Genomic DNA, 19706 nt, shown 5'->3' with positions numbered 1-19706 from the left:
AATAATTCAATCAAACTCAGAGAAGATACTTCTGCCTCACTTACCTTCGAACATACAGCCTTGCGTTTGTTGATATTGTTCACATTTAGTTGTACGTTCGCTCTTCCGCAAGCCTTCATCCATCGTAGACACTTCGTCAACTGTGTTTTAGGCTATGGAAAATGTATCAACCTTGCCCCTTGTAACCTAGCAGGATGTCTTTCATCAGAATTGCACGTTCCCCAAGTGCAAGAAGACCATTTTCTTCGTAACATTAACTTTTCAAAGCGCACACTACTGACCACCAGCATTGCTTTGTGGGACCATACGATGAGAGGGGCGTGTCAAGCCAGGGGTTAAGACAATGCGGCTATCTGATTGGCTATTATTGTACGATTGATTGACAGGTCGGATAGGTCCATTGAACCAAACTGAAGTGATTTAATGATACCTTGAGAAAGAAACATTTCAAACATTTATGGCCTGCAAAATTGGGGCTGGTCTCTTCACAGTTTTCAGATTTTTTTCAATTTATTTTTTGAATTCCTTATTTTGTGAGGTTTATAACCTGGAAGCCCAAATTATGCAAAAACTAAAAAAAAAAAAAAATACTTGAAATAGTTGTGAGTCCTCTATCTATTTGAAATTAATCATGGAAATAAACCTTTTCATGGTATTCAAATTTTGGGGAGATTTGGAAATGGTCCGTGTGTGTATACTGTACATGGCTACTTGTAATTTATTATTTATTATTAATGTTATTTTTTTTTTTCATTATTCTTCTCAGGCAGATGAACACAAGCATGTTGTCCCACCATCATCTTCATCCCTCTCTCCGTTGCTTCCCAAAGCGCTCTCTGCTGTTCTCCATGCCAGGCAGACCCCCCCAGACTTCGACTCTGCACCCCGAACCAACAGAGGTCCAGCGGAACACTCATCACCCAAACTGGAACAGCTGCAGTCTGAGCTGAGAGAATTGAGGGAGCAATTTGAACAGATGAAGACTCAACACAAGTAAGGCCTTTCTGCACACTTCTCCTAAACCATTATGGCATGGTTTTCATACACTATTGTAATTTTGAGTTCATTGTGAGTGTGTGTGTGTGTGTGTGTGTGTGTGTGTGTGTTAGCAAAGAAATTAAACTGCTAATGAATGAGCTGGATGAGGAGAAGAGAATCCGTCTGAGCTTACAGGTAAAGAAACAAAACACTTTTTTAAAAATGTATTTGTTCATATGGGGGCATTTATGGTTTCATAATTATTTTTTTTAGATGGAGCTACAACGTATGAAGAAGCACATGTCAAAGTGACAGAAATTACTAACAAAAATGCAGTTTCTTTCTATGGTTGTCGTTAGTTTTGGTGTAAAACACATTGCGCCATACTGAGCGCTGTCGGCAACATTTTGTCCCGTTTATGTATATATGTAAATCAATAAAAGGTGAACAGCTGTCTGTATAATGCAGTGCAGTTCTACACTCCTGCAAACTACTTAAAAATATAATTTTTTTTGTACTCATACCTTTCAGATTATGCCTGCCAATTACCTTTGTAAAGCCAATACAGTATTTTAATAGAACTATTGTACTAGATTGTAATATTTACCTAATGTTGAAGTCAAAACAATTTTCTTAATAAATAGAAAACCACCTTTAGGTGATCAAATTTTCTGGACTGTTGTAACATATACCTAATACTGTATTCTTAACAGTTATACAGTTTCCAGGAATAAATGAGCCCGTGTCACTTTTAAGTGCATGAAACAGTATTTTTATTTTCTTCTACTTTTGCATTTTAGTTGACTTAAAGTCTTCCATGATATTTATTGTCCATATGTAATGTCTTACTATGTCTGATGAAACGGGGGACAATTATACATGCACAAAAGAGTGATTTTTTTTTTTTTTTTTTAATCATATACTCCAGCAAGGTGGTATGGTGGTTCAGCTGGAAAAACGTTGGTCTCACAGTTCTGAGGACCGGGTTTGATCCCGCCCCCGCCTGTGTGGAGTTTGCATGTTTTCCCCATGTCTGCGTGGGTTCTCTCCAGGCACTCCGCTTTCCTCCCACATCCCAAAAATATGCATTAATTGGAGACTCTAAATTGTCTCAACGTGTGATTGTAAGTGCGACTGTTTGGCTCTATGTGCTCTGGGATTGGCTGGAAACCAGTACAGGGTGTACCCCGCCTCCTGCCCGTTGGCAGCTGGGATAGGCTCCATCACTCCCATCGACCCTCGTGAGGATAAGCGGCAAAGAAAATGTATGGATGGATTATCCAGTAGTTCATATGTTATGTTTTTTTCCTTTCCAAGCATGAGCAAAGATTGCTGTGAAAAGAGTTGTTGGTTGGCATTCATTAAAGACAGAATATTGTAAAATGATTTTTTTTTATTATCAATAATCCAGCACAAACTCATCTACAAAAATAAATAATATATAATTTTATCTGGTCAGTTAAAATACATACATCCAGTTGTACAGCATTGTAACAGAAGGAAGTTGTAGATGAGACATTACCTGTATTTACATTTACTTTATGGACACAAACAATACTGTTATACAAGAGATATCATTGTAAGCGTTTTTTGGCTGATTGAGAACTTAATTTTCAGTGCCATCAGCTAATAAATTCAAATCTCTCAGAAAAGACAGAGAGTACAGTCGATGCAACACATTGTGTATGACCTGGAGAGGCTCACGGGTAAATCTCAGAGTAAATGGCACAAGTTTTGTCCTGTGATTTCGCCTCAAAAGTTGGACTCTTGGCAGGGAAGTGGGGTGAAAGAGACCTCCTTGCTTTCCTCGAGGACCAGGTCATAGCGACACAGAGGCCTGGGTGGCACGGGTGAACAAACACGTGGAGTGTAAGTCAATTGTAAGTTAAGAATGGAAAGATATTTAAACTGATAAACAAGTAGCTATACCTGTCGTGACGTTCCAGATGTGTGAGACGGATCCGAAGAACCCGCAGTTTGTATTTGGGCTTGAAAACATTCCCAGTGGAGAACATGAGGGACATCTTGTTCACTGACTGCAGGTCAGTATCAAACTGGGCAAACAACTTTGTCTCTGTGAACTTCTTGAACTGCGCAGCGTTTCTGATAAAGAATGTAAAACAGACACAGAAATGTGTAAAAATGAATGTGCAAATGATCCATAATCACACGATTAAAGCAGTTATTCCTAACCACTTTGCCATTACAGCTCATAAAGTGTGCTACAGGAAGTGATCAGATAACACTTAATGTGAAAATTGTTAGCAACAAATAGGGTACATCTTTTACATCTACTTCATCTATATTTGTGAACGGTAAATAGTCACAAACAAACCATTTAAACACTCTTCCACCAGCGAGCCGAAGGTACTTAATCTGTATATCTCCTTTCTTTATTTTGTAAAGCTTTTTTTGTTTGGTGTGTTTCCCTAACATTTGTTGATAATTTAGAATCTAGCTTTGCTTAGTACATATGGGGAAAGAGTACATTGCGAAGTGAAGACTTACTGGTCAATCTTTGCCACAGCCTCCGTACCATTCCCATGAAGTTTAGCAGTGATTTTGCCCCAGTGCTCATCCTCATTCCAGACCACCACGTCCAGTCTGTAATTTGCCACTGACAAATAACATTCACACTCATGCTTAATTTAAAATGACACTTCTTCGATTAGTTTTCCATTGGTGATTATTATGATGTGATGACATCAACAAAAGTAACAGTATTCTGTATAAAAAGTATTTTATGTGGAAATTTAACCAACAACACATTCAAGCAAAGTGTTTTTCATGTTTACACTGAAATATCCATCTGTTAAACTCGAAAATAATAATCTTACCACAAACACCAACTCTCTTTTAATTACATTTTTTTCTATGAATGATCAATTGCCAGTCTTATGCAAGATTCCCATTTACGTACAGTACTTTACATATTTTTCCATTCAATTATTCTTGTCAAACTTTGATTTATCGGTTTCAAATATAGTTCACTTCACAATAGTGCTTTTAATAATTTTTTGGGACGGCGTATCTTTTTTTAAAATACATTTACTCCCTCATCATACTTACTGCAGAATGGAGCCTTTTCATTTGTAAAGAAGAAAGTTTTGGATTGGCCTAGCTTCAACAAAATGGGTCTCCACTTGTCGATATTATAACCTGGATTGGAGAGAAACATCAATGATTAGCCTCTAACTTTTAGTAACAACATTAATCATAAATACTGTACAATACTGATTCACACATTTCCATGAATCATAATATCTATGGTCAAGATCAGGGGTGCCTAGGGGTGGGGGGGTGGTTTGGGTGTTGTGTTTTTTTTTTTTATTAGAACGACCAATAATGAAATAGAATGACCAATCCACAAAGATCTACCGACTGCAAAAATGCAAAACACATTTTAAAGTATATTGACGATTCTTTGTGTGTAAATGTATGTTTGTGTGCCTTGCATAACCGCATGAGCCAATATTGCACAACACAACATAATGAACCATAAACATTTTTTGTAACTATCTGAGTTCATCTTGATGATCACTAAACACCATCCGAATGAAAATGCACACCATGTCTGTGGATTCATCCAACTGCACTGAGAAACACAATCTCCGATGTCCTTCCACACATCAGCCATGGCTTCACAGCACCGTGTAACTGTACTCCTTTACGGCAGCAGAGATTTTATTGAAGATAATCTTTCATCCTTATTTTTGAAAGATCAGAACAACAAGTCACCTATGCCTCTTTTACCATCTCTCCGTCTCCGAAGGACTTCTTGTTATTAACGATGATGTGACGAACCCGGAACTATGCTTCGGTGACTGCTGGGCGGCCAATTGGGATTTTAGTTCGTTCACTTTTGTCATTCTCAGCTTGCTTTTCGGCAAAATGTCGGTGTCGTATTTTCCATGAACAGTTCCGCTCCACATTTCACTACACTGGCAGATGAGGCAAACGCATTTCGAAAATGATATCGTGAAAAAAAAAGTCCACCTCACATTCCGAATGAAAGTGATATGTTTTTGTCTTCTTTACTCCAGCATCCAGTCTCATATTTGATAAATTTCTTAAGCGAGGGCTTAAAATGGGGGGAACTCGCCGACTAGCGTGTTTTCCTCTACTGTTGTCGTTTGCACATGCGCAGTGAGCTAAATGTCAGAAAAAAGGGCTGATGTCTTTTTTTTTTTCTCGCGGCACCCCGTCACGATCACCCAAACCTGCCTCGCGATCGACACATTGGGTACCCCTGGTCAATACCTTGTTCAGTGCTGTTTTCCATAGGCTTTATACCGTAGTTACAAAGCCACTAATTTCACACTTCCAACATTACATATTCATTCGACACTTCACAAATTAGAAGTTAAAGGGGAAATCCAGTGGTTTGCATTGACAATGTATCCAATAGGTCATGTAATATGTACTCTATCTTGACAATGTGATGTTAAATCCTCTCTCATTTAATAGTTTTTTGAGAAGATTTTTATCGACAATTATGAATTTTCAGGGGTGCTTTCATTTTTGCAAGGCACATGACCGACATGGGCGTATGTGACTTGTTACGTGCCGTTCCAAACGCTCGATTACATGGGAGCCGTCAGGGCGCTCCCCGCCGAGCCATAAGCTAGCTCGGCCGAGGAGCGAGCTCGCGGCTCCGCTGCTCGGCAGCATTATTTATAGCCACAGGTTCAAATCTGTATGGAAGTATTCTTCCATCTTCCCGATCAACTGATACTGCTAGTTCTTCATCAGATGAGGATAAATCCGAGAAATCAGCGCTGGGTATAAATGGTGTCCCATGTAATCGAGCCTTTGTTGTGGCACGTAACACGTCACATACGCACACATAGGTCATGTGACTCGTGAAAATGTCAGCGCCCCTGAAAATTTGTAATTGTCGATAAAAATCTTCTCAAAACACCTTTAAATGAGAGAGGATTTAACATCACATGGTCAAAATAGGGTACATGTTACATGACCTATTGGATACATTGTTAATGCAAACCAGTGGATTTCCCCTTTAACACTATTCAGTATATGTTTATAGTATTGTGGTTAAAGTTTGCAGTGAATTAAAACTGCACTGCATCGCAGCGAGGGTTGTTCCCCAAGTTATGGTTATTCTGTTAAGATACACGAAAATGCCCAAGATATTCAAAACATCTCAGTAAGATGCAGTACAGTTTTAAATCACGGCAATCTCTTCAAATATAAAAATAGACATGAGCTTAACCTCATAATTGTCTATGGCAATCAAAAAGGATCAAATTTATTTTTGGAAATGGAGAATTGATTAATACAGGATTACAGTAAATCTCACGAGATTGTTCAGGTGTCCTTAATAGTAATAATATATATATATATATATATATATATATATATATATATATATATATATTAATGTATGTACCAAACACAGGGCATCCGACGTCACCAAATTGCTCACAACTTGTGCACATGCCATCCCGGAAGTCCTTGTAGGAGGCGCATGGGAAGGCCCTGCTGGTGCAAGTGTGATTCAGCGACTCACAGTAGAGGTGCACAGATCTCTGGTGGTCACATTTAAAGTAAGACATCCTACACAAGAGATAGAAACTCGGCTGTTATTAAAATATGTTTTACCAAAATCATAACTGGTTTAAATGAAGGTACCTGAGAAGATGGTTTTAGGGCAGCCAGGCTGATCTGTTCCTCCATTGGCGTAAAAATCAATGTGACCAAGTGCTTCTCTGTAGCCCAGGGCTGGAAAATGACAAGCAGGTTAAAGCATTCTACAAGATTTATTTTAGGAGACCAATTGTTTTTTTTTTTTTTTTTTTTTTTTTACCATCTATATCTGTGTGCAAAGCGTCCACAAACTGTGCATCTGTGGGATCCAGGCGGTTCTCCGGGGTAGCGCCAGTGAACTCGGGCCCGGCAGGATCCAGAGCTGTAATAATACACAAAATGTCAACAACTCTAGCTTGCTTTGTATGATTCTTGCTTTGGCTGCAATGAATTTGGTGGTCAAATCCCCAACAAACCCGTCATTTCAGGGGCAGCACAAGGTGCTAAAGTACCATGTGACCAAAGGGTACCATGTGACCTGATGGGGTCCACCTTGTATCTCCAGTTCAAGTGCCTTTGTGTTTGCTCTGTTCAATATTGTGGTGAGTTTTGGATTAACGGTCCTTTTTACCCATAGTTGGTTACTTAAGTCTGTGTGTCATGAGTTCTCTTGGTCAACGCCATGTTGTTTGACAGATTCTACTCTGGTGATTTCTATATTGAAACGTTCATCATAATCAAAATTATCTTAATTGTACTAGTTGAAGTTCAGATGTTCAAAAATCCGAATGGGAGTGATTGAAAGTATTTTACCTGTAATTCTTCCAACAGTGCCATTCAGATTAGCGCCCACAAAACCTGATATGTGAGCACCAAGGCTGACTCCGATCATGTGGATATCACTCAGAGAGGCACCGTGCTCCTGTAATGACCATCGATGAGACCCCCCAAAGTTGTCTTTGATATATCACAGTACAATTCGTGTACTTTATAAATCATGCATGAACTCCACATGGTACCTTCATCCGTTTAAGGAACACAGTGAGGTTTTCTGCGGCCTTGTGCGTGTTCTCAACGGCTTTGAAATAATTCACATTAGCAGCTCCGTGGTTCCAGTCTACCAATATGACATTGATGTCTTTTCTGGCCAGAAGCAGGTCTGTGATCCGGTGAGCCCACACGGGGGGAGTGCCCGTGGGCCGATACCCGTGGATGATGAAGGTAGTAGGTCGAGACAGGTTGAAGTGAGGGTCGGCCGAGAGGTTGGTGTGAGACAGAAGCGAGCCGCATTGTATTGTGTCTCTGGTGAACAGCAGCAACCTTATCCTGAGGCTGGTGCCGATGATCGCATGAGCCAATTCTAAATCTGTCAAGTCGGCACATTCCTTAGCTTGAGGAGAAAAGAAGACAATCGTGAGGAAAAGATGGACTTAGAGGTAGAGGGCATGATACATTCACTGAACACAAAATTAGGTCCAGCTTCAGACTAGTTTCTAAACTGCTCATCATATCATAGACAACAAAAATAATTTGTTTCGTTATAAACCTTTTAAGTGTTAGCCACAGCAATGTATATCAACAAAACTGCCCTAATTTCTTTCCATTTGGGCAATACACATACCTGACTCTTTACTACTAATCAGATATTTAGTCTTGTCCATTTATCACAAATTTACAAGAAATCTCCATTTAGAATTTTGTCAGAAATTAAGCACTAAGATTGCTCCAGTGAAAATTACATGGATTTTATCATAATCCCAGTGCATAACTTTTTGTTGTGTGTGTGTGTTGTGTTGTGTGTGGGTTTTGTTTGAGGTGGTATTTATTACATAGCCACATGCAAATAATCCACAACTGTCACAATAACAGCTCTTAGGTTAATTCAATAGTCTCTGACCTTCCTAATCAAAGCAAGAATAATTTTTTTTTTGAGCAGAGCGGGATCATGGGAGTTTGTGTCATTACTGGTAATCACAACTACAGAGGAATCAGATGAGAGTCGTCATGTGGACAAGTGGCATGCACATGACGCTAACATAGTGTTTATCATAACCACAACATTTGAACATCAATACATTTAGGCTGCCTCAAGACATGCTATGTTATGCGAAGATGAGAACAAACTCACTATAGTTTCTTTTTATAATAGTTTAATAAGAGGGTAGTATGGGTTATCCTTTCTTCTTTAACTTGGGTTTTCAAAAGAAAATGACAAAGCACACCTAAATAGCACTAATGTAACTGTAACTGGTTACTACATAATAGGAAATTAAATACTGTACTATTATTGCCATTCCTGGAATCAAACCATATGCGCAAACGGATGTGTCAACACATAAGTCTGTTTCCCTTTTGAAATGGATTTCACAGCCGCCGTCGAGTTCTGTTGCACAATCACACTTTCTTTCTAGCAATTCTTCATCCATTAATTTCATTTCACTGTTTATTTTGTAGTGAGGAAAATCTAATGCGACCTGGTGTCCATGAAGTGAATCGTTCAAATGATTTGCAACCGATTTGATTCCCTTTCCCTGATTATGCTGAGCCTGAGCCTCACTTATGCTGTCAAATGTTATTGAATCACATGTTGTGTTCGTTTAGGGCCCTAATGAGTTACAAAAAAAGCCACCAAAGAAAGGAAAATTTCAGTTGTGACAGAATTCAGATGATATGCAATATAATACAGAGATGAACTAGACACCTACTGTATATTTATTCGGAATGTACCGATACCACATTTTTTCACACTGACTCCGATTTGAGTACTCACCGATACCCAGTACTTGATTGTGCCATTATATTCTGCGATTGCCAAATGGTCCACCCAGGTTGAGTACATCAACCATTTTACAGAGAATAGTTTGGGGTTGGCTAAAAGTATCAGTTGGCTGTGTTTACGTATAGGTTTCTCCACACGGCTGTCATAGCATCTTCCCCACCTACCCAGTGAAGTGGTATCAGTGTTTTAGTATCAGGGCATTCTTTGAATCATCAGCACCAATGTTAGTATCGGTATGAAGCATCCCTAATATTAAGACATTAAAATAAAAAAAAAGGAACATAAGTGCAGAAAGTGACTGTGTAAAATGAAATAAATGACCAAAGTAAACCAATTATAAAACATATTTAAAATATAATAATGTTATGTTATTCTGTTAGATGGATAAAAAACTGGCATGGTTATGATAATCATCAGCATTACGAGGAATATGATGGGAATGATACAAAAAACACTGAGAGACATCCGTTATAGTAATAGAAAAATTATTACCATTAAACACACAATTATAAAACTAATATGAATACATTATAATACAAATGTTCTTATCTTTATATCGACAGTATGTGTGACGCAGATGGTAAGGATGGTAAAAATGTGGATCAATCCAGTTCTCTGATACATTTTGAAATACCAGGCCCACTCAGTGTGGATTGCACAGCACTCATGACAATACCTGATGTATTGCAATACTGTTGCAATACATCTGAAGTCATCTGGAGCGGGGACAGATGAGAGAGGTTTTTTTCCCGCAAACCTTATTTTTGTGTCTGTGATGCTTTCACTTCCTTGTATGTTCTCTGACCCTCTTTTCCCATGGAGTACTGTATTCTTACTTCAGCTGTCAAAATATGTGGACACACACTGTACAAAAACTATACTTGGCCTTACCTTTGCATATAATAACAGTTATTGCCAGGAGAAGTGACAGGTTCTGCCACAGGGACATGCTTGAGACCAGCCACATGCAAATTAATCTAGAGTTTAAAACAGGATTTGGAGTTAAGTCAGCTGTTTCATTGCAAATTACATCACAAACAATCTAAACATGAACACATGCCGAGCATATCTTCCAGCCTCACTTCACGCAGCATCATGGCTAAGAGATTTCAGGTTTTTCAAGTGTGTATATATATTTTTTTAACTACTACACTACTCTTTTTTTTTGTGCGTGTGTGTCTTTTCTTTTATCATCTTGTACAGTATTCTTCCTCATAAAACAGTAGTGCAGTTTCAAAGTTGTAAACATTCCTTTTCTGGCAGCAGGCCAGTTTATAGTTACTCATCCACTGACCCTCCTATGTCAGCACACAGGTTATGCATGAACAACATTTTTTGTTTCAGTTGTCAGTGTCATAGATCCTCTATTTTTTCATTTTACTTTTTTAAGCAGTGATCTCGTGATTTTAATTAAGTCATGATCAGAAGAAACCAATCTCCGACTTGCTTCTTGACACAAGCATTACTCGTTAGTGTAAAAGACTGGAATAAAGTGTACAATTGATGAATCAACTTAATTAGTCTTACCTTAGTTAGGCAAGTAGTCCCTGCCCTACTGTGTCCAAGATTGAAAATCTCGAAGAGGCTATCCTGTGTTTGTATCCCTACATGTTGAGCCACTCTTCACTTCAGGAAGTCAGAAAAGTGAGAGACACACGTCCCGCCTGCTCTCTCTCTCTCTCTCTCTCTCTCTCTCTCTCTCTCTCTCTCTCTCTCTCTCTCTCAACAGGACGGCCACACCCCTCGCTGCAGGTCATTCTTGCAGGTGAAACATTCTTTTCAACTTACTCTTGGTATGCGTACCGTGCATCCATTGGCCCGGTTATCAGTCAAATAGCATGAGCGTGGTTTTGCACTGGAATAAATGCGCTCAGAAATTGTGAGGGAGATTGACCAGCCGAAATGCTTAAGTAAAACATTATTTGAGAGGGGGAAAAAAAATGTTTGATTTATACATATGTCATAACATATTATAGCAATCCCTCGAGACCATGTTTTGCTAATTGTAATTGACCTAAAAGAGGAAATGTTTGAGAAAGTGAGAAATCTTTCTGCATCTTCCTATATAGTGTGTATAGATATTTCATACATACTAAATATTACAGAGCATGTTTGTAGTATGTATGCTTCTTATCTATATAAACTAAACTAAATTAACACTTCATTTAAAATGTTGCTGAAGATAACTTTTATTTCTTTAATTTTCCACTTCCGTCCTTATTTTGTTGGCCTTATATCCCTGCTATACCCAGCAGGAGGGAGTGGATTACCGTAAAATTGGTAGTCAGCCAAGGTATGAATAAGGGACATGCAAACTGGTGTCAAACTCTAGGCCTGGGGGGCAGATCTGCCCTGTCACATAGTTTTATGTGGGCCGCGATGACAAATCATGTGTGGCAACGTCCATGATTTTTGTTGAAATATGTACAAAAGCGGCGGCACGGTGGGCTCAGCTGGAAAGTGTTAGTCGCACAGTACTGAAGTCGCGGGTTCAATCCCGGACCCGCCTGTGTGGAGTTTGCATGTTCTCCCCGTGCCTGCTTGAGTTTTCTCCGGGCACTCCGATTTCCTCCCACATCCCAAAAACATGCAACATTACTTGGCCACTAAATTGCCCCGAGGTGTAATTGTGAGTGCCGCTGTTTGTCGCGATGTGCACGGCAATTGGCAGAGTGTACCCCGCCTCCTACCCGTTGATAGCTGGGACAGGCTCCAGCACTCCCCGTGACCCTTATGAGGATAACCGGCTAAGAAAATGGATGGATAGATGTACAAAAGCTTCAAATTGTCATATCATAAATGATAATATTGAGATATTGCAAGCATTTTATGTTACCAAACGTCAACAATCATTGGAAAAAAAACATTACCCTTAATTTCTGATTCCAAAACTAGTTCATAAATTTAATGTGTAAATATGACGAAGCGATTAAAGAGTTTTAAGGTTTCAGTCATAACGGCCCTCTGCTGTATACCATAACCACCGTGTTGCCCGTGACAAAAATGAGATTCAGATTGACCTTTTCAAACACACCAGCAGTTGTGGTAAAAATATGCATCCCCAAAAACAACACTTCTGAACTTCATGCTAATATCAGCATGAGAAAACTAGTTTTCTGTATGCAAAGTTATAGTACCATGAGTAGTTTTGTACATCGTATTCATGCCTTGTTATGCTTTTGTTGTCTTCAGTTGATTGAAGCAAAGCATAATTGCTTGTTTACACTTTACAAAAGATGCAACCTGTGAAATATCAACAACTAATGCCAAAACACGTCACTAAGTCCAATCGTACTTAAAACAGTAATCATTTAACATTCAGTCTTCCTCTGGCTGTATGAAGATAAGGCAAGTCAATTGGAGCCTATTGATGACAAGGACACTCCACATTGGAGTGGCTTGAACTTTGCTCTCTACATTGTATCGTCATCAGTGTCCAGTGGGGACCAGGCAATGGCAAGCATACTTCTAAGCAGATAGAGGTTTCCGCATTGTACCGAGGTTGCCAGTCGACTCTTTGAAAGGATGGCAGGAAAGAGACGGAACAGAGGCGGGAACAACCAGCAAAAGGCCCCGCGAGGACGGAGTGGAGCCTCAGGCAGGGTAAATCATCTCCTATGGCTCTTGAATGCATGTTTTGTTAGCCACTCATATAATCACAACAGCAAACTGTCAGTCAGTCAGTTCAAAAATGACATAAATGTACGCTAATCTTTTTTGTTCATCTTTTGTGACATAGAAATTAGTTTTCATTTCCACTCTAATTTGAGACAAAGCTAATAAAATGGGTGGTACATTGTGGCATGACTCATTTGAAACCCGGAATAGATTCAGCACTCATTTATTTGCTGAGTTCATGTTGCCCAATAACAAACATGAAAAAAGATTACTTTTTTTTTCTCATCCTATTGTACTGTGTGTATGTAAGTGTGTGACCCAAATACATGATCATTTAAAGTGGTGACAATATTTCCCTGATAAAAGTTCGTTATTTAATTTTTTTTTATTTCTGTTGTATTCCTGAAAAATTATAGGGCTGGCACAACTATGCTGTCCAGTATTTAAAGATTAAGAGGGCAAAAATGGGAGAAATTTGTGCTTAAAAAAAATGAGGATTTTTTTTTTTTGGATGTATGTCAATTGATTAGTTTAACAGACCACAAGCAGTTTTGTACGTTTAGATTTGAGATGGAATTAGAGTTCATAGAATAGCTAACGACACAGTAGATAAAGATGTGTATACTTCTATACAAACCCGGCAGCACAAAGTCCATAACCTGACCCTCAGTGATTGCTTGGATTATTCACCACCATGTCTAAACAAGCATGCATATAAAATTACAAAAGTGTTGTTGTTTTTTTTCCCCTCATTGGTGTGCTAATTGACTATAGTTTACTCTGCGAGTTATCTGTGTTGTATGCAACTTGCTAACCTTTTTAAAGCCCAACTGGTTTCTCGAAGGAAACCGTTAAAAGCACGGCTGCTTGTCCAGACATGTCCGCTGTGATTTGCCCACGCTAAACTCTTTTGATGAGAGTTTCACAACCTTGTTAAGCAAAGGCACATGTCTTATATACTGTGTATATATATATATAAGACAACAATAAGTATGGGATTACCTTGATTAAACCTACAAATTGAAATCTGGGCCAGATGAGTTGAAAACATACTGTATCTGAAAAATTCGCAGGAAGCCACAGTTCATTCGGTTGTTTGAATGGCAACAAGTGGATACACAACTGTACCTTTTGCCATCTAATGGAACCATAAAATCGTTCCACCCATCACTATACATCAATGGCATAGATAGATGAACAAAGGTATTGTATATTAATACAGTGAAGAAAATAAGTATTTGAACACCCTGCCATATTGTAGTATTTGAACACCCGAGAAAACCAAATTTAATATTTGGTAGAGTAGTCTTTGTTTGCAATTACAGAGGTCAAACGTTTCCTGTAGTTGTTCACCAGGTTTGCACACACTACAGGAGGGATTTTGGCCCCCTCCTCCTCACAGATCTTCCCTCGATCAGACAGGTTTCTGGGCTGTCACTGATAAATACGGCATTTCATCTCCCTCCAAAGATTTTCTATCGGGTTTAGGTCTGGAGACTGGCCAGAATCTTGGTATGCTTCTTACGGAGCTACTCATTGGTTTTCCTGGCTGTGTGCTTCAGGTCTATGTCATGTTGAAAGACCCAGCCACGACCCATCTTCAATGCTCTGACTGACGGAAAGAGGTTGCTCCCCAAAATCTCACAATACATGGTCGCGGTCATCCTGTCCTTAATACAGTGCAGTCGTCCTCTCCCATGTGCAGGAAACCCCCCCGCCCCCAAAGCATGATTATACCACACCCATGCCTCACAGTAGGGATAGGGTTCTTGGGATGGAACTCATCATTTGTCTTCTTCCCAACAAGGTTAGTGGAATTATGACCAAAAGTTCCATTTTGGTCTCATGTGACCACAAAACTTTCTCCCATGACTCCTCTGTATCATCCAAATGGTCATTGACAAACTTAAGATGGGGCTTGACATGTGCTGGTTTAAGCAGGGGAACCTTCCGTGCCATACATGATTTCAAGCCAAGATGTTTTAGGTTATTGCCAACAGTCACCTTGGAAATGGTGGTACCAGCTCTTTTCAGGTCATTGAGCAAGTCCTGTCGTGTAATCCTGGGCGGATTCCTCACCATTCTAAGGATCATTGAGACCCCACGAGATGATATCTTGCATGGGGCTCCACTCCGATTGAGATTGAGTGTCGTGTTTTGCTTCTTCCATTTTCTAATGATTGCTCCAACAGCGGACCTTTTTTCACCAAACTGCTCGCAATTTCTCTATAGCTCTTTGCAGCCGTGTGGAGATGTACAATTTTGTCTCTGGTGTCTTTGGACAGCTCTTTGGTCTTGACCATGTTACAAGTTTGAGTTTTACTGATTGTATGGAGTGGACAGGTGTCTTTATGCAGCTAACGACCCCACACAGATGTATGTGATTCGGGATAGTACATGGAGTGGAGGTGAACTTTTAAAGGCGGACTAACAGGTCTTTGAGGGTCAGAATTCTTGCTGATAGACAGATGTTAAAAATACTTGTTTGCAACTGTATCACACAAATAAATCGTTAAAAAATTATACATTGTGATTTCTGGATTTTCCTTTTTAGATTATCTCTCTCTCACAGTGGACATGCACAATAAAAACTTCAGACCCCTCCATGATTTCTAAGTGGGAGAATTTGCAATATAGCAGCGTGTTCAAAAGCTAACTTTATTCACTGAAGGTGATAAACCATACTCTTCGGGCAAATGAGGTGAAATTAGATAATTTCTTGCAACACCGTTGATGATCTTTCACAGTTTGTTGTTGTGTACTATCAACTTTCCAGGCTCTACGGCAGCCGGCTGCTTTTGCCAAATCCACTGGTTGTGAATCAGAGGTCACTCATGAAAAGTTGACCGTAGCCCAGGCGAAGAGGGGCACACCAGGTTCCCAGTGATTTTCTATTGAATAAATGCTGTCTGTAGATTGTTGTTTGATGACATTTTATTTATTTTTTGTACAGTGTACACTAAAATAAGCTTTCTTTTAAAAAATAAAAAAGGACCATTCAACATTTTATTGAAAGAACAGGAATAAAACCACTTTTGTCCATCCTCACGCAAAAAGCAAACAGCACTCTATACTGGTCGTCTGACAATCACAGGCACATGAAGACAATGAAAAGAATTAACACGTAGATTCACGTCATCACTCAGTGACAACTGGAACCCATGCTGACTCATACATACAGTACCCATACAGATACAGTTGGGTTTAAAAAACGTCCTACAATCCAATTGGAAGGATGGATGAAGCATTTTAATCGCCTAATTTATGCACACTTGGAACATTGTACATTCAATACAATATTGTACATTCCGTAGAACCTATAATATATATATATATATATATATATATATATATATATATATATATATATATATATATATCAAAAGTATTTATCATAAAAATGCAAGTTTGTTCTTGAACTGAATGGCTGGAGAATTCATATATTTTCTTTCAAACATGATGTAATTTTACAACAGGGTTTCAACTTGTAGTCATTGTACGCTTTGCTTACGATAAGATATTATCAACAAAAATATCATTCCTCCTTTTTCTTCTCTTGTAGCTCATAGACCGGTGAGGGTGTATGCCGATGGCATATTTGATCTTTTTCATTCTGGACACGCCCGAGCGCTGATGCAGGCCAAAAATGTGTTTCCCAACACGTACCTGATAGTTGGAGGTAGACGAGGAATCTTTCTCAGCATGCTTATTTAATAAATGGCTGTAGCTTTGTAGGAACTGTACAATATGAAGAGAATAACCACAGAATTGATCTCCGTTGAATGTGTTTGTGGTAAGTGTGCAGTGACGAGCTGACCCACAAATTTAAGGGCTACACTGTGATGACTGAGGACGAGCGCTATGAAGCCCTAAGGCACTGCCGCTATGTTGACGAGGTGGTGCGGGGCGCCCCCTGGACCCTCGACCCGGAGTTCCTGACGAAACACAAGGTCAGAGTTTGCGCAGTCATTAACCAAGCAGCTTCTTGGATGGCAGTTTTATCACTATTGTGTGACATTAACAGATTGATTTTGTGGCCCATGACGACATCCCTTACACCTCTGCTGGATCAGAGGATGTTTATAAGCACATCAAGACAGCAGGTGAGGAGGTTCCATAGTATCACAGTACAGTTCTGCCCTGAGATACAGTAAGAGTGACCCGACTTGAGTTTTTCAATCTCTTGAATCCCACTTCTCGTTCAAGTTTTATGAACCAAGCACAAAACTAAGAGAATTACACTTTGTCTATTTAAAACAAACACAGAGCTTTGCCTTAGGGAAGTATGTGGTGCTTAATATTAACACACATTGCAAAAGGCCATAGACAGGCTAATAGCATTGGTGTTGTGGTGTTATAACAACAGATATTTGAACACAAACAGTGGAGTGACACAGACAAAAAAAAAAAAAAAAATCAAAGAAAATACAATACTCCAGAGGTGGGACCAAGTCATTGTTTTGCAAGTCCCAATTAAGTCTCGAGTCTTTTCCCTCAAGTCCCTCATCCAGTCCTAAGTCAAATCTTAAATCGAGACATGGAACTTCTAAGTCAAGCTGCAAGTCTTACAATTTGAGTTACTAGTCCTTTCAAGTCCTTGTACTAACAATTTGAAATATCAATTTTCTGTGCCACTTATTCTCACAAGGGTCACAGGTGTACCAAAGCCCATCCCAGCTATCTCTTGGCAAGAGGCGATGTACACCCTGAACTGATCGCCAGTCGCAGGGCACTTTAAAACAAACAGTCACACCTGCGGCCAATTTAGTGTCTTCAATTAACCGACCATGTATGGTTTTGGGGCATGGAAGGACACCGGCGTACCTGGAGAAAACCCCCACAAGCACAGGGCGAACATGCAGACTCCACAGCAGAGGCCCAGTTTGAACTCAGGTCCTCAGAGCTGTGACTCAAATGTCCTAACCAATCATCCACTGTGCTGCCAAAATAAAGATATATTTAATTAATATGTACAGTATATGTTATATGCTGCATGTGTATATTTAGGCATTCAGGCTGAAAGTGTGTCACGTGTAATTGTGGCAGGAATGTTTGTGGCCACCCAGAGAACAGAGGGCATCTCGACCTCCGACCTGATCACTCGCATTGTGCGTGACTACGACATCTACGTACGACGCAACCTGCAGAGGGGCTACACGGCCCGAGAGCTTAATGTCGGATTCATTAATGTGAGCCGAAATGATTTCGATGATTGAACTTTTTCGAGGGCTGAACAGAAACGAACCAGGTGGGTTTTTTTTTTCATGACAGGAGAAGAAATACCGCCTTCAGAACCAGGTGGACAAGATGAAAGAGACGGTCCGTACAGTGGAGGAAAAGTCCAAACACTTTGTTTACAGAGTGGAGGAGAAGAGCCAGGATCTCATCCACAAGTGGGAAGAGAAGTCGCGGGAATTCATTGGCAACTTTCTGGAACTTTTTGGACCAGATGGAGCTTGGGCATGTTTACTTTTACATGAATCCACATACAAATGTTATTTTGAAAAAAGATTTTTTTTTTTTTTTGCTGCAGTTGATATAGATGACATTGTCACCTCTCTGCTGTTTGTGTCCTCGTGTAGCACGCTATTCAGGAGCGGAGTGGGCGAATGTTCCAGGCCCTGTCGCCTTACTCATCCCCTCGCGGCTCCCCCAGCAGCAGTCCCACCAGAGTGCCCTCACGCTCTCCTGACTCCTCCCCGGCCTCCTCCACAGCCTCCACCAGCACCACTCCGCCCTCCACGTCACCTCCGGCTTCTCCGTCTGCTCACCGTAGCACCTGAAAAGGGAACACTCTCCTCACGCATGACTACCTCTGCATAATGTATGATCAGCACTATTGATCTTTACGTAGGATCTTTCTATCTAGTGTGATTCAAAATATGAGATGTACTATTGATTCAACTGAAAAAATATAGGAAATAATTTATGACAGGTTTATTTAAATGTAAGCACTATACATTTCCATGCATGGTGGTGTCTTCTCCGTTAAAAGGTAAAGCAAAAAAAAAAAAAAAATGGCATTTTAATTTCTACTTATGCTGCATATTTATATCCATTAATAAACATGACCAAAATGGACTGCACAGATTAATTTAACTATTTAGCCTTTATGTTGGAGTATTAACCATTTTATCTTTATGTTGGAGTATAAACCATTTTGAGAGCAAGATAAATGTCCATGGACATGGCTCAAACGGAATCACTCAACAGGGTAACATGTAAATACAATTTTAGTTCTGGGTCAGGAAAGGCATCCGGCATAAAAACTGTGCCAAACAAGTTTGAGCGTTCATCTGAGATGACACTCCCAACGACCCCCAACGGGACAAGCCGTAAGAAAGTTGGTTGGTGAAACAGAATCAACATAACTTGAAAAGTGTGCTACAAGCAATGCTTGCCGAATGAAACCTTTTGCTCAGTAAAATAGCTATGCGAAACATATGAATGGATAACCCGTTTTCAAATACGAAGCCAAAGAAAATAGTTTGTCCGACTATTGTTGTTTTTATTTGTGTTTGGTAGCTAAAACTTACTGGAAAAAATCAGGTTATTCAAAGTTAAGACAATTTGCAATCTTGGAACTGATTTTCAGCAAGAAATTTTAGACACGATTTGCTTTGAATAAATTAATGAGAGACAGTTGTCCATCTTGACTATCCAATTCAGTGAATTTTAATTTCACGAATACCAAACTAGGTCTAATTAAATTGTGGGATTGTATCACTTATACCCCTTGAAAATTATTACTTCACACACAGAAAGCTCAACAAAAATGTTTAGC

The 19706-nt window shown here is 39.6% G+C and overlaps 2 protein-coding genes across 2 annotated transcripts; one reads left to right on the top strand and one right to left on the bottom strand.

The window, feature by feature from the left end:
* Nucleotides 1-2381: 2381 nt before the first annotated feature.
* On the bottom strand, nt 2382-10951 carry lipia (lipase, member Ia). The gene is made up of 11 exons (XM_061803448.1): nt 10832-10951; nt 10196-10281; nt 7545-7915; nt 7339-7447; nt 6806-6907; nt 6627-6720; nt 6389-6552; nt 4048-4137; nt 3487-3595; nt 2908-3081; nt 2382-2815 (listed from the first exon to the last, which is right to left on the bottom strand). The coding sequence occupies exons 2-11, from the start codon at nt 10269-10271 to the stop codon at nt 2731-2733; spliced, it is 1374 nt and encodes a 457-aa protein (XP_061659432.1). The 5' UTR covers nt 10272-10281; nt 10832-10951; the 3' UTR covers nt 2382-2730.
* Nucleotides 10952-12751: 1800 nt separating this feature from the next.
* On the top strand, nt 12752-18726 carry LOC133491890 (choline-phosphate cytidylyltransferase B-like). The gene is made up of 8 exons (XM_061803598.1): nt 12752-12907; nt 15699-15798; nt 16485-16601; nt 16721-16872; nt 16947-17025; nt 17969-18111; nt 18194-18382; nt 18505-18726. Exons 1-8 carry the CDS (start codon nt 12830-12832, stop codon nt 18703-18705), a joined length of 1059 nt encoding a protein of 352 aa, XP_061659582.1. The 5' UTR covers nt 12752-12829; the 3' UTR covers nt 18706-18726.
* Nucleotides 18727-19706: the final 980 nt, after the last annotated feature.

The sequence above is a fragment of the Syngnathoides biaculeatus genome, chromosome 18 (assembly GCF_019802595.1).
Source record: "Syngnathoides biaculeatus isolate LvHL_M chromosome 18, ASM1980259v1, whole genome shotgun sequence".
Taxonomy (NCBI): Eukaryota; Metazoa; Chordata; class Actinopteri; order Syngnathiformes; family Syngnathidae; genus Syngnathoides; species Syngnathoides biaculeatus.
The sequence above is the reverse complement of the archived record's forward strand: the minus strand, read 5'-3'. Positions and strand labels throughout refer to the sequence as shown.